The sequence below is a fragment of the Mus pahari genome, chromosome 1, assembly GCF_900095145.1.
Source record: "Mus pahari chromosome 1, PAHARI_EIJ_v1.1, whole genome shotgun sequence".
In the NCBI taxonomy this organism is placed as follows: domain Eukaryota; kingdom Metazoa; phylum Chordata; class Mammalia; order Rodentia; family Muridae; genus Mus; species Mus pahari.
In genome coordinates this window covers 138,289,063-138,304,268 of record NC_034590.1, presented here as the reverse complement: position 1 = coordinate 138,304,268, position 15,206 = coordinate 138,289,063, and the positions used below count along the sequence as shown (strand labels likewise).

General features: G+C 45.0%; 1 protein-coding gene across 4 annotated transcripts in view; it reads right to left on the bottom strand.

Moving 5' to 3' along the window:
- The window catches only part of Smarca2 (SWI/SNF related, matrix associated, actin dependent regulator of chromatin, subfamily a, member 2), a 173,087-nt gene that overhangs the window by 46,982 nt on the left and 110,899 nt on the right, over nucleotides 1-15,206 (bottom strand). For all 4 annotated transcript variants that reach the window (XM_029543998.1, XM_021218452.2, XM_029544001.1 and 1 more), the window contains exon 27: nucleotides 10,515-10,733. In XM_029543998.1, the coding sequence (XP_029399858.1) occupies nucleotides 10,515-10,733 (219 nt within the window). The remainder of the gene's footprint in view (nucleotides 1-10,514; nucleotides 10,734-15,206) is intronic.

Sequence of the window (15,206 nt, the reverse complement as noted above, 5' to 3'; positions counted from 1 at the left end):
AGGGAGCCGTCTGCCTTCTAGGCTCTAGAGTTTGGCACCTTGGCTGCCTGCACTGAGTGGCCAAGTACAGGGATCCATCCTGTCTGGATGTGCATGCTGGCATCACAACACCTTCAAAATGCCAAAGTAAATTCCACGGGGAGGTTTACGGCCAATTTACCCATCATCCCTACCCCCTCCCCCTGCCCGCTGTTATCAATCTGAAGAGTCTTGCACTTCCTTTAATCTAGATCAGGCTTTGTAAAAACTCCCAATGTCCTCCTCATGGAAGGCAGATGTGATCATGGGGACCCCAAAGATCCTCTAGAAATGCATACTCTCATCTGGTAGCAGATTTATGGGGAAAAAGGAAAAAAAAAAATACGGGTGTTCCGTCTTTCTTCCTGAGAGGCTCACTTTGAAATCTTATGGCCTCTGATGAGACCTGTCTGATCAACTGGCCTCATCTCCATCACATTATAAACGTATTGGGGGTCCAACTAGACAGGGCATCATTCCAAAAAAGAAAAAAGTAAAAGCATGTTCCTTCAATGCCAGGAGCCTCTGTAGTCACCTTTAATCACACAGTGTTTAAAGACCACACAGTGGACATGTGATGCCCTATGGAAGGTCATGATACTAAACAAGTTAAGTGGGACTTTTCAAAACCATGTTTGCAAGACATCAGATCCGCCACGTGACAAAGGCTTGTTCTCCAAATTCCGTTGTCTCCACCCAGCTTTAATTACACATTATACAGAGCACACAATCTACATCGTGTTCTAATTATCTCCAAGTGCTGGGGGGCAAAATCACTCCACTCTGCAATTAAACAAATTCCAGGTTATCGCTAAGCATTTTAAGGAAGAGGAACATTCTGAAGCTGGCAGAGAGACCAAAGGAGCAGAGCAAAGCCCTCCAGGTATCACCAGTCAGCTTAGCCTCTAGCTTTGCAGTAACCCAAGTTTGACAAAGTCCCTGCCCTCAAGAACAGCGCCAGCATTGCGATGCTAGAAACATCTCAGGTAGAACACACAGGGCTGAAATCAAACGAAAAGCTCTGGCCCTATCCATGCTTTCATCACAACTTTCTGTCTGCTCTCAAACATGAGCTACAGTGTGCTTTTTAAAAAAGAAGTTAGCGAGACGCCAATTATATCATGAACACAAACCGATGCATACACGTTTAATGTTTAATATGACACTGCTCACACCTTGTGTATACCCCGCAGGAGCTACCAACTACTCACTGTAGAAGAATATTTTTAAGTCACGTTAATATGCTTTTCCACACCTTCTAGATTGGCTATCCTCGGAGCAAGAATGAGAACCATTGTCTTAATCAAAATGAGGATAAGGTCAGCTCACAGAGACAAAGAAAATGCCTTTGCTTTCCAAACCTGTATGAGCGGTTATGAGTCCATTGGCAGGCAGAAATGTTAGCCAGGCTTCTCCAGGAGGCAGAAGCTGTTAGCCATTAGAGGAGGTGGGCTCTTTCGAGGACTGTGAAATAGCTGAGTATAAGCCTCTGGCCTTTTAAAAGGCATGCTTGCTTGCTTTCTTTCTTTCTTTCTTTCTTTCTTTCTTTCTTTCTTTCTTTCTTTCTTTCTTTCTTTCTTCTTCAACTAAGACTGTCTGATATTGCCTGGATGTGAAATGTCATCTATGTGGGGACATGTGTTTGAACCCTTGGTCCCCAAGCTGGTAGGAAATTTGGAAACGCTGAGACATAGAGACTAGAGGGCCGATGTAGGCTGCCAGAGCCTAGAATTTCAAAGGCCATCCCCTCTGTTCTGCTGAAGTTCTCTGCTTCCAGTTTGCCACGTGATGTGACCAGCTGCAAGTCGCAGACATTACAGCTGAGTTCAATCCAGCAGGCGTCTTCTCTGCCATGATAAGACTATGGAGCTCCTGGACCATGAGCTAAATAACCCTCTCTCCTCCCTCCAGTTGCTCCTGTTGGCTATTTAGTTACAATATCAACAACAACAAAAAAAGTTACTAATATAGGTTCCTTGAGAATCTTAAAAGGAGACAGCTCTAATCATCGAATCCCTTATTTTGAGTGGTATGCATCTTATTTTAAACATAGGGTAATAAGCTGAGCATGCTCCAGAATGTACTCACCACTCATCTTTTATTTGAACATGGTAAATGACCTCCAACCTAGCATGCTTAGAAATACCTGAGTCTCTGTCTATGGTGATATCTACCCGTATGCAGAGGTTTCCCCAATAAAAGCCACTGCTTCCTCTTAGTTCAGAAGATACTATTTTGCAAATCTAACTCCTGTGGTCTCCTCACTGGAGCAGTACTAAGCCCCTCTCCCCTTCTTTGTCTCTTGGTTAGTTTATACTCATCAGTTGTGTTCTATCACAGAATGTCTTCAGTTCCAAAGGCCCACCCCAATCCAGTAAAGGCTGGGGAGATGGGGTGGGGGTGGGGCTACTGAGAATGGCACTGGAGACCAAGCATGGAGCACTCTTCCCAGGAAGTTGCTCTATGAAAGGGAGGCCGGGTGGGGAGGTTCCTTCCATGTAAGGAAAACAAACAGAGGTCAGGCCTGAAGATAGGGCTTCCTGCTGCATAATAATTCTTGCCTGTCTACTCCTAGGTTCTTAGCATGGAGTGTCCACACCCTTGGCATTTCCCAAATGCCAGGACTATCTTTACCATACTAACAAAGTGACTTCTGGTGAGCTTTGGCTAGAGTTGATCACAGAAGACCAACAATGTCGCGAGAGTTTTGGTTTCTTTAAAACCCCAGCTATAATACACAAATGTGTTTTTGTTTTAATCCCAGGTGGGGCTGCTTCGGTTTGCCCACAGCGACTATGATCAGCTCCTGCTCCAGGAGGGGCGGGACTTTGGCCAGCTGCAGACACTTTAGTTCTGGGATCTCTGGAGAGGAAATAAATGCCTGGAGAGGAAATAAATGCCCAGAGCCCTGAGAGTGGTGGGGGTGGGGGAGGGGCTCAGAAAAGAAGGCTGCTGCCTCCCTTGATGCTCCTGTGGTCTGACGACAAGAAGAAGAAGTTAGAGATAAACTGATGAGGATGATTGGACTGGTCCCAAGAGACACGATGTCCCTAATCAGCAGGAAGTAGTCTAAAGAGGCCTACACCCCTCCCCCTCTAACCTTTCTCTCTTCCTGGTGTTGGGGGTTGGAAGAGAGCAGGGTGGAATAAGGGTTTGAAGTGAGGTAGAGGTATAAGAACCTAATAAAATATATAGGTTCTTACACTATATGTACTGGCTAACTTTGTGTCAACTTGACACAGCTGGAGTTATCACAGAGAAAGGAGCTTCAGTTGGGGAAATGCCTCCATGAGATCCAACTGCGGGGCATTTTCTCAATTAGTGATCAAGGGGGNAGGGCCCCTTGTGGGTGGGACCATCCCTGGACTGGTAGTCTTGGGTTCTATAAGAGAGCAAGCTGAGCAAGCCAGGGGAAAGCAAGCCAGTAAAGAACATCCCTCCATGGCTTCTGCATCAGCTCCTGCTTTCTGACCTGCTTGAGTTCCAGTCCTGCATCCTTTGGTGATCAAAAGCAGTACGGAAATGTAAGCCAAATAAACCCTTTCCTCCCCAACTTGCTTCTTGGTCATGATGTTTGTGCAGGAATAGAAACCCTAAGACAAATTGGTACCAGCAGAGTGGGGTATTCCTGTGACAACCTGACCATGTTTTGGGGAGGACTGTGGAAGGACTTTGGAACTTTGGGCCAGAAGATCTATTCAGTGTTAAGAGCTCTTTGGAATGTTGAGGAGCTTGGAAGATAATGTTGAGAACAGTGCAGAAGATGGAAGCCTGGCTTGTGTAATTTCAGGGGGAAAATTAAAGACTCTTTTTCAGGACGATTGCTATTTTGGATTGTGAAGATTCTGTGATTCTGGTTAGCTGGGGCTGAAGAATCACCTGTGATTAACAAGATAACAGAACCACTAAAGTGAAAACTTTTCCGCTGCTTGTGGACGTTGTACATCGTGGTGCGCACTAGGCTCCGCACCACGATGTACAACGTCCACAAGCAGGGAGCCTAGAGGACGAGGTGTGTGCTACAAAGGGCATGGCTGGAGAAGTGACCCAAGCCCTTGGAGGAGCCCAGAAGATCGGGAGTTGGATCCCAGATATTGGACAGTTGGAGTTTGATTTTGCTTTTGATTGTGACTGTGCCCTGATGCTTTTCCCTCTTGAAGGAAGTATTTTAATGGAACCCACAGTTAAGAGACTTTTAATTGTAAAGACTTTGGATTATAAGAGAGATTGAAATTTTAAGAACTTGCAAAGACTGTGGGACTTTTAAAGTTATTTAAGATCTTGGGGATGAATAACAACTAAGGGTTGAGGCTTACTAGTGATGTGTTATGTGTCAAGTTGACAAGGGGTCAATTGTACTGGCTAATTTTGTGTCAATTTGACACAGCTGGAGTTATCACAGAGAAAGGAGCTTCAGTTGGAAATGCCTCCATGAGATCCAACTGCGGGGCATTTTCTCAATTAGTGATCAAGGGGGCAGGGCCCCTTGTGGGTGGGACCATCNCTGGNCTGGTAGTCTTGGGTTCTATAAGAGAGCANGCTGAGCAAGCCAGGGGAGGCAAGCCAGTAAAGAACATCCCTCCATGGCTTCTGCATCAGCTCCTGCTTTCTGACCAGCTTGAGTTCCAGTCCTGCATCCTTTGGTGATCAAAAGCAGTACGGAAATGTAAGCCGAATAAACCCTTTCCTCCCCAACTTGCTTCTTGGTCATGATGTTTGTGCAGGAATAGAAACCCTGACTAAGACACTATATAAATATAACATATTTATACTATACTATATAAATATACTATACTATATAAATATTTATACTATATAAATATAAAAATAAAGTATAAAATCAAACAAATATAGCACCAACACAACAGTGTGGCTAGACTGTTAGATGCTTGGCCTAGACGTTAGCTCTTTTCTCAGTGCTGGGGCAAACACCAGAAATAATTTAAAGGAAGAAAGGCTATTCTGACTCACGGTGACACACATTTCAGATCATGGTCAGCTAACTGTTCCTTCTGGGCCTGTAATCGGGTGTGGCACAGGACAGTTGCTTGCCTCATGGTAACCAGGAAGCAGACGGTGAGACAGAAAGATGTTGAGGACAAGATACCCTTCATACTCTCAATTGACCATCTTTCTCTGGTCAGGCCTTAGGTACCACCAGCTCCCAATAATGTCACTCTATGGACCCATCAGTGGGTTAATACACTGTTGAAATAAAAGCTGTCATAATATAATGGCCTCTCAATGGACTGCATCTACAAGCAAAGGGACCAAGTCTTCATTCACAAGCTTTTGGAAGAACATACCATACTCAAACCATAATATCTGGACTGATTCCCAGAGAGGCCAAAGTGCTTGGAGACCGAAGCTCATCAATTGGCCAATGGTTTCCTCAATCATGTCCATTTAATGAAGCACTAATGAATACCCTGATCACTAAAGGTCAGTGGACTTCCTGTTTGGAGTACCTACTGATGTGGTAGGAGATTCAGACACCTTGAATCTACAAGGAAAGGTGAGGGAAGTGTACCTCTCCTTTGATTCACATACATGGTCATGAAACTAGAGCTGCAGGGGTATTTTCCTGAGTTCTGTGAGCCATTCTAGTAAAGTGTGAATCCAAAAAGCTCGTGGAAACGTCTCAAGTCAGTCAGGAAAAGGCATGTGGGACCTTGACCCTCCCCAAATGTGGCTGGTATCTGAAGTTACAGGCAATCTTATTAGGACTGTATCACTGAACTTGTCAGGCCTTTGGTAGCACCGAACTGCTATTGAGGCTGAAATGAAAAATGGTCCCTCCGGGGTCAAAACTTTAGGAAGGGGCTGGAGCGATGGATGGCTCAAAGGCTAAGAGTGCTTGCTGTATAAAATCACGAGGACTAGAGTTCATATCGTAGCCTAGTGTAACGAAGTGGAATTTTAGTTCCAAGGGCTCTGACCACCTTTTCTAGCCTCCCCATGTACATAAGGACACCCATCCACACACATGCGTGCATACACTTTCACACAGGCAAGGACACACATAAGTAGATGAAATAAGTCCTCAGAAAACAACAAAGCCCCCCCAAGGTGTGGGAGGTGGCGAGGCATGCTCAGGGTTATGTCCACTAGGAAGCTGATGGGGCTTGACCTTCAGGCCCCACAGAGCTTCTTCTAGGGCAGTCTCTCGCTATGTCTTTCCTATGGTCATAAACTTCTAGAAAAATCTGTAAATGTCAGACATTCCACTCCATACAGATCATCTTTACAAAAAAAAAAAAGAAAAAGAAAAAGAAAAAAAGAAAAAAGCTCCTGGATCTGTCCAACCATCAGATCCTAGGAATTGCAGGCTTTACAACCCCTTGGTGGTAACCGGGCAACTGCTGAGGAAGGGGCTGATTTTGATGTATACCACATATTCCAACACAGTGTTAGGAAACAACCAAGACACGAAAGAGTTAAGAGTCCTTTTAGACTAAAAAAAGACAAAAGCAAAACAACCCAGAGACTTACTGAAATATAAGAACACAGACCTGCTTCTGGCTGGAGCTGGTGGCTAGGACCCCTGATGTCAAAAGTGCCAGTCACCAAAGTCTCCAAGGTCACAAAAAGGGACCAGGGGTGTATGTACATGGAGACGCCTGGAGATAACAATAGCACATCAACCTCGTGCCAACTCTCATAGAGACTCATGGGCTGGGAAGAACCCAGTTGTACACCCCCAAGGTCATCCTTAAACAAGAGCTTCTATCTTTATCCAGACACAAACAATAGGATGTCTCTAAGATGTCCCATTGGGTAAGGGGACATTAAACTGACCACTATCAAAAAAACAAAGTTAACTGTAAACCTGGGAAACTGCCAGCTACCGAAAGTCTTTCTAAGTTTCAATGGAAACAGATTTTAAATCAACTTAAAATACTTTGTTTAAAAAAAAAAACCCACAAGGTATGTTTGAAATTATGATTCTCTTCATTTAAAACATTATGAATCAAGGAGGAAAATGCTTTAAAAAAAATCCTTCCAGCTAAACAGACTCACTCCAGGAGTCTATGACAAATTTTTAGCATATTCCAATTCTAGGATAAAGCCTGTTTGTGGGGAAACTGTACGTGTCAGGAAAGTAGCAGTGCCATTATTTATATCTGTCCCCAGTGTGCTGAGGTGCTGGGTGAGAATGCTAGGTGTTCATCCAAACTTGCTCTCCTAGACTCACAGCCTCTAGTGAGCTGGGGTGGCCATGCAGAGGAGGCCTGCCCAGAAGGACGTAAGTAAAGCTATGTGGAACAGACTAGGTACAACCAGACAGGCTCCTGAATCCCTGTATCATGCATTTCCCCCTCTTAGAGCTCACATGGGTAGAGACTGGCCAAGCTGGTGGATGCTCACCCAGCCTAGCTACATGAAGAATGCCATGAAGAACATCCTGGGTATATGCCCTCACCCAGGAACCATCACCACGGGCTTTTCATGGCAGAGGAACAACCCTGACATGCGGTTTTGGATTTGGACCAGTTCACAGATGGGCGTGGTTAGGTGCTTCTGCTACAGCAGGGGCTAGAACTGTACCTACATTCTATTGTACAGTCTGTTTCACTGTGGCACCCAGTGGCCCATAATGGCTGCACATGGAAGTCTGCAATTTTGATAAGATACAGCTCCAGATCTAGCTTACCAACCAGCCAGGAAATCAGACAGAGCCCGAGAATGCTGGGAACCGGGAATGGTGCTGTGATAGGGAGGCAAACAAGGAAACCCGAGAACACACTGGGATGTGCGACCAGTGTGTTTATCTTCCGAGGCAACCAATGAACTAAGCCGTGAAGGATGAGGAAAAGTTCAAAAGAGGAGGATTGAGAAGTCCATGCCAGACTAAACCTGTGTTGTGAAGACAGACATTGCATTGTTCTGTCTTTTCCAGGGCATAGGATCAAGGCCAGGGAGGAACTATAGGGAAAGAGAAGTCTGTCTAGAGGGAGGAAGAACCAACCTTCAAGGCTGACCTTGAACTTCTGGGGCTCGGAAGACAAATCGACAGTGTACTGCCTTCGAGGGCCAGCCCAGCCTCTTGGCATGGACACTGTAGAGTGTGGGCAGAGCACAGGATGGCCGCAGCCCCATTCAGCCGCTTTCCAACTCTGCCTTCCAGCTCTAGGATTCTATGTGTCTTCCAAGCCTTAGCCAGGCAGGCTTTATACAGCGCTGCCAGGAGAAAGAATCCATTTCAGCCCTGATGGAGCATCTCTTACTCTGCAGTACTTGCCAGGCTCCCTCTCAAGACCCCATTGGCTGTGTACGCATGATCCCGGTCACTAGCGGTACAGAGTGTCTCTACACACCCAGCCCCCGAACAGCCCCCTTCAATTCCATGTTATTGCAGCAAATACTTAATTGCCATATATTAAACAAGACTGCTCCTGGGTCAACAGCAACATAGGATTGCAACTCTCAAGGGTTGAGGTCAGGGGGTCAGGCGCCTTAACAGAACATGAAATGCAGTTTTTGAAAAGAATGCCAACAAGGTACATTCCACGAAAGCTGGACTGAGACCAGCTTCTGTCCTCCTGGATGACTTGACACACCTAAGGTGTTAAGCGCCTTAGGGATAAAATCATACATGAGATTCCATAGGGGAGTTAGTTCTGTAAAACTAACTAGTTTTTCTGTTTTGAAACGTGCCTGTGGTAGATAAAATGGGAGCCTGCTGCACACACTAAGAATGTTCTCCAAGCACTACTGGGAAGCCGGTAACTTCCACTTTTCTAAGAATTATAGTCCGTTTCCACAATCACTCACTATGTTTCTGTACATGTGGGGTACCGTGAAGGATAGAGAAGATGATAAGCTAGCCTAACATGTAGGCCTCTCAAGATTAATAATGTCATTCTTCCTAGGAGTAATTCTCCATGATTATAAAACACAAGATAAAGTTCAGCTACAATCTTGACCCAGTAAACAGGGTTATTATGCCTAGCACATCTGGAGATTATTCATATCAAAAAATCAATTTTAAAGTTGGGGACCTAGATTATGCTTGTTTCATCTCTGGTAATAACACTTCAAGTGACTAATATATTGCTTAAATAAAGAGAAAGGAAATCCAATTTTTCCAAGCTCTGAAATGAATATTAAGCCAAATCTCCTTATATTATAGGATGAGTCTTAATTACACAACTACGACAGTAGCAGTCAGAGGCAATCCATAGGGCTGCATTCTGAGGCCACTGGAACCCTCACCTGGGTCTAACAGGGAAACAATCACACACACGTTACATTTCCTATGCAACTGTTCAACCATAAATTTGAGTGACGCTTTCTTGGATTTTCTTTGCAGAATCCCACAGACACCATCTTTTCAAAATTCAGGTCACATCCCTGTCATTCCACCATGCCCCGAGAGAATCATCCCTTCAGTGGTACCAAGGCCGTCTGCCTTGGATATCCAATCTCAAAATCCTTCCCCGTTCCTCTCTCCCCACCTACCCTCTTCTGACCCAGGCCTTGAAATCCTTGGCTCACAAAGCTTGGGAATTGTATTCCCTTTGAGAAAAAAAATGGATGGTGCCCAACACCGGCTTCTGTTTCGTTTGGTTTGTACCCAACTGCACATACTATTTCCAGCACTTGCTTTGCTGGCCCTGTCTGGAAAGCATGTCCCAGGCTGCTCTGCCTATTAGGTACTAAGTCTGCTCAAAAGGACAGCTAAACCCCACTGGTCCACGACATTCCCACACATGACTGTTCAGAACACACTGATATTTCTGGGGTTCCTAAAGGTACATTGTGCGATTTCAGTCCCCAGTCAAAATGAGAAATTACCACTTTCTGAAGAGGAAAAAAAAAAAAAATCCCCACAAACTTTAGAGTAACATTTTCTTTTCTCCCTACCGTATCAGGTATCAGCCCTATCGGTATTTAAAACAGATAAACCACGCCGAGCTGACGCTGACATGCAAACACACCAGTAGCTGCTGACCGTATTTCTATCCAGCTGTGTATTTCTATAGTCACCCACACTTTTTGAGTTTCACTTTCTTCATTAAAACCAAATAGTACAAAGAACCTTCCAAATCTAAATGTGCTATAACCATGAAATCGCACAGCTAGAAAACAACACTGTCCGTGACCTCTCCATGCAGGCCACGCAGAATTAAATCCATGATTAAAGACCATGAAATAAGGGTGAACAATTAAAACAATCTCTAAGGACCTCTCGTCCATTTTGAGAAAGTGAGGCATGGCCAGACAATTGACCATAAAACATTAATGTGTCTCACAGCCCTAATAATCCTTACTTCTTATGGCCAATTCTCCTCTAACAAAAAAATCTGTCACTCTATTTTTTTTTTTCACCCCAAAACTGCCTGGAAACACAGAATGACTGCTGCATGAGGAAGCCGCCTTCACTGTTCAGGAGCTCAGGCCCTGCCATCAGCAACTCTGCCACCGCAGAGAATTCCAGCCAAGTCACCGAAAACACTCCAGCCACCAGGTTAAGTTTTAAAAGCCACACCTACCCTGAGCCATTGCTTCTCAGTGAGGGCATCGCTGTAGTCCACATCCCGGCGCTGGCGAGAACCCCTCCCAAATATCTTCTCCTCCTCTTCCTCACAGGTGAGCCTTTCCACTTCAGCGTCATCCTTGATAATCCAGGAGGGCAGCTCGTCTTCCTCCATCAAGCGGGGTTTGCGCTTCGGGTTCCGGGCATCCTCCCTCCGCCGGTCCATGTCCATGCGCTGGAAACAGGGACAAGAGTGTCACCAAGGGAAAGAGGATTCTGTATGGCAGAACTTACAGTCTCCAGAAGTTGTCTTCTACTGCCAAAATATCCCTTTAATCTCCTATTCTAGTCAGATGGTTCTAATTCATCCTTAAGCGCAGTGTCTACATGAATGACTCTTTCTCTATACCCATCATTTGAATTTACGTTTGAAAAATAAAAAATAAAAATACCCTCTTTAAGGGCTCTTCTTCTTAGCCCAAGTGTGTGTGTGCAAAATTCAAAAGGAGAATGCATTTCAAAGATGTGAGCCCTGGGCCAGTAAGTGAATAGAGGTACCTGCTGGCAAGCCTGATAACCCTAGCTTAGTCTCTGGGACCTACAGAATGCAAGGAAAGAGCCAATTCCAGCAAGCTGCACCCTGACCTCTACACACGTGCTGTGGTATGTATATGCCACATGCAAAATAAGTGGGAAAATATTTAAGGGTGAGCCCTACCTATGTAATTCATTGCTTTCCCCAAACAAGTGATTTCTTTGAGCATATACAAAAATTCTACTGAGGATTATTAACCTTTATGAAGAGGATTTGCCATTTTAATGGAACAGAGAGAAACATTTCAGGGGAGATTTTTAGTAACTCAGGTACCAACCACAATCACATGTCGAGGGGACGCAGAGAGCTACCCTGGTCAGCTGTTGTCAATGCATCGGCTTCCCAGTACCTAGGCGGAGGTAGCAAAGGGCCATACTCCTCCGCACTTCACTTCCTAAACGTTCAGCTCTTAGGAGATTATTATAACACAACAGACCACAAAGTCAGGATCCTCTCGACAAGACACACGTGAAATGTCTTCCCTTCATGGGCCTCGAGAGCTTGTGCCTTTCTCGATTTTTGTTCTAGAAATCCTATCTGGTTCTAAGTAAATGATGTGCCCCATGCGCATGGCTTCAAGTGTAGCCAAACAATCTGAAACGTGTAAAAGAACAAACCCAAAGCATTGTTTCCCCTCTGCACACACTAGTTACATATACCCGGATCATCCCCAAGGAGAAATAAGTCATTAATCATTCATCATTTACCTTTCCCCTCTTCCTCTGTTTCTACAGTACCAAAACACATATTCAATAAAATGTATTTTTTTTTCCTAAAAAGCTAAAACTGATAAAATGTGAACGAAATATTTGCTTCTTGAACCCAAGTGTGACTTAGAAATTAAGCGTCGAGGCTCCTTAGACGACACTTCAACATTTCTGGAAATCACTCCATCTGTAAGACAGGGTAAGCCTGGAGCACTGTAGCATCCTATTGGTAGATAAATGTGGCCGCCCTGCTCTCCCGTGTGCTATACTTAGCTTTCGATGCTTGGCTTAATCCAGCCATCTAATGCTTGGCTCAGAAACAGGAGCTCCCCCATGGGAGCTTGGCAATGGGCAGGAGGGTGCTTCTTTAAGGCAGGACCTAGACAGAGGCTTCGTGAGGCAACCTCTTAATAGCTATCGGATAACCAGTAAGAACGCAGCCTCCCCGAGGCCTACTCTGTGATAGCACGTTGCTACTTCAAGCTCTAGCTAGACCAAACTCCGGATTCCTAGATCAGACTTTGTAAAATGACCATAGTAGGTTGTTTTGTAACTGGAGAGTAGGACAACCATAGAATATTTTCTTTAATTTTAATAAAAATAACCCACATATATGTTTTTTTAAAGGGTAGGTTCAATTAAATATGATAAACTGCAAGTCCTAGTGATCTCAGAGATCACACTCTCCCAATACTTCTCTATAACATCTTAAGCCAGCTTTGGACAAAAAGACTAACTTTTCTATTTAATGACTACCTGGATGTATCTATCTTAAGGCCTTAGTATAAACCATAACACTTATTACTATTTTTAGCCTTCATAGCAAATACAGCCTCTAAAAGCCCATTATTTATATATTGGTCCAAAATAAATATCTGAAGCATGTTGCTATCAAAGAAAACTTTTAGGTAAAGCTCACAGGTTATCAGTATTGACGGTGAATTAATTATTTGATGTCTTGGTTTTAGAAGGGGAAAGTAATGCCACTGTTTAAAAAGAAAGATTATTATTTGAAAGAAACTATTTGTTTACAGTATCTATACATTGAAATAACAAGTCTCTATTAATGTGAGGCACAGGACTAATGCTGAATAACGGATGAAGACTTTTCATCTATGACATCCAGAAGCTTAGCCAGCTCGCATTCCACCCTTGCTTGTCACTAAACTCTTTAATCACCGTAGCTGGCATGGGTTCAAATTCATTTTCCTGCCCCCTGGTGGAAGTGCTAATGAACAGCCTAGTGGCCACAGCTATACAAATTAAACCCAACAAGAAACCAGGAGAGCTGGGACAGTCTCCCGAAGAGATGCTAACACTCAAGAAACAGGCCTGAGAGCTCACAAACTTCAGGTGCTTACACAAGTCCATTCCTTCCTGAGCCAGTCTGGGCTGTGACAAGCCTGTTCTAGGGTCGCATACTCATTCCCTAGTTAAAGGGAGACAGGGCCTTGGACAAAATTTCCAGGTCTGTCTGACATTTGCAATTTCTACAAAAGCTCAGCCTCGAAGAAGAATGGAGCGGCATTAAATTTCTCCCCGATTTCAGGGCTGCCAAGGAAGGCCAATTTCTGAGTGTAACCTAATTTGGGAGTATCCGAGGCCATTGCAGTGTTGAGTGAGTGCCAGGAAAGGCCAGGAAAGCCTTTCTGCCTCAGGGTCCCCCAGTCACCTACACCTTAGTGAGTGCCTCAAAGAGAGATGTGGCTTTCCTTATCCCCAGTCCCCCTATTTAAAAGTCTAATCTATAACTGTGGGAAGGAGCAGCAGAACCCCACATTAATGCAGAACCCACATTAATGCCCTGTCTCCCTAAAATGGCTTCACCTGGGTAGTGAGGAAATACATTTCCTAAAGCTGGGAGTCACACTATGGCTGCCTGCTTTTCTGCCTGAGAAAGAGGTAATGGTCTTTTATTGTGAATCATTATGTGTGGGCATAATCTACGTTCTCTAGACAAAAGCCACCCGAGCAAATAAATCCCCCTCCCCCCATGAAAATGACATAAGCATCCACACAGCCTTGGTTCTATTCTCTCACCCTCCCTAAGCTTAAAAGGCAGAGATTACAAACCCATTGGGTCATATTTGGCCTAGCTGTGTTTTCTTTGGCCTGCCATGGTATGGAATAATATTAATAAAGGTCCTGAATTTAGTTGCAAACCTTAATGCTGAGATTTCACCAGAAAGGGTAGATTCCTGGCGTCTCCTCAAAATTTGTAATTTCTGGTTAAAAGGGTCTCACATCTCTACCTTGCAGCCCCAGCACCGGTAACCACATCTTTACTGCGTGCTTTGCTCTCGCAGGGGGTCTTATCCGGGACCCCAGGGCTTTCTAACTGGTGCCTGTGATCAGGGTTCTTCAATACTCCTACACCACAACCATGGTGCATACGTATCCCTTCCCTCCACGATCAGGCTAAACGCCTGACACGGAAGTCAAAATGACTGAATGCTTTGGAGGAAGCCTGGCGCTCTGCCTTACCCCTCACTCGACTGGATCTGTATCGCCATCTGGACAAAGCCTGAAACCACAACCATCACCACACCCATTCAGTAATCCATAACACGGAAGCACTACGCGCCCCGGACTGTTCCGGTCATTGAAGACGAGAGTGTACAAGGCAGTATCCACCATTCTGCAGCCGCTGAGCAGCCTCCCCCACAGATTGGGCCTGTTCCCCAACCACCGTGACATGCGGTACACCTCACATGTACATCAAACTGAGGTTTCGGAAAAACGTATAGTTGATGCTACGTATCACGGAACCTCAAGGCTAAAGCCGTAGGCAACATAGATTCTAAAACACCAAACTCCTCTAACATGAAGCAGGTTCTACTCTTTGGACCAAGGCCGTATCTTCCTATGCACACACGTCAAAGGTTCTATTCCCTTATGTGTATTTCCTGCAACAACTTCACAGGCTGTTGCTGTTCACCTGCTCCTCGTCACAAAGAAGCTGGCTAAGCCACAGTTGCAAGCTGAATGCAACGAGAATGGGCAGCTGCCCCAGCGTGACGCTGGCCTGGAATGAGGGGTGGGTCCCTGGTGAACTATGGACCACATACCCTGTGCAAAGGATGAAGCTGCAACTCAGCTCTGGCCAAATGCCTCCATACAGAGCTGTGGGCCAAACACCGCCCCATCTCTCTTTCCAAAGGAAGCCAGAAATCAGGATTCTTTTCATGCTGGCAACAAATGCAAAAAATTCAAGAAACTGCTATGTGGGCCAAACACAATATGTCTGCAGGCTAAATCCAGCCAGTTTGCAGACTCTGAACCAAAAGCAACGCACAGACTTCAGGACCTAGGTTCTGCCCAGTATGCAGGCTGCGGGCCAGTCTGGATAACAAAAAGGGGAGGTGGGGAGGGGTGGGGAGAGACAGTCGTTTCCCATAATTCCTGC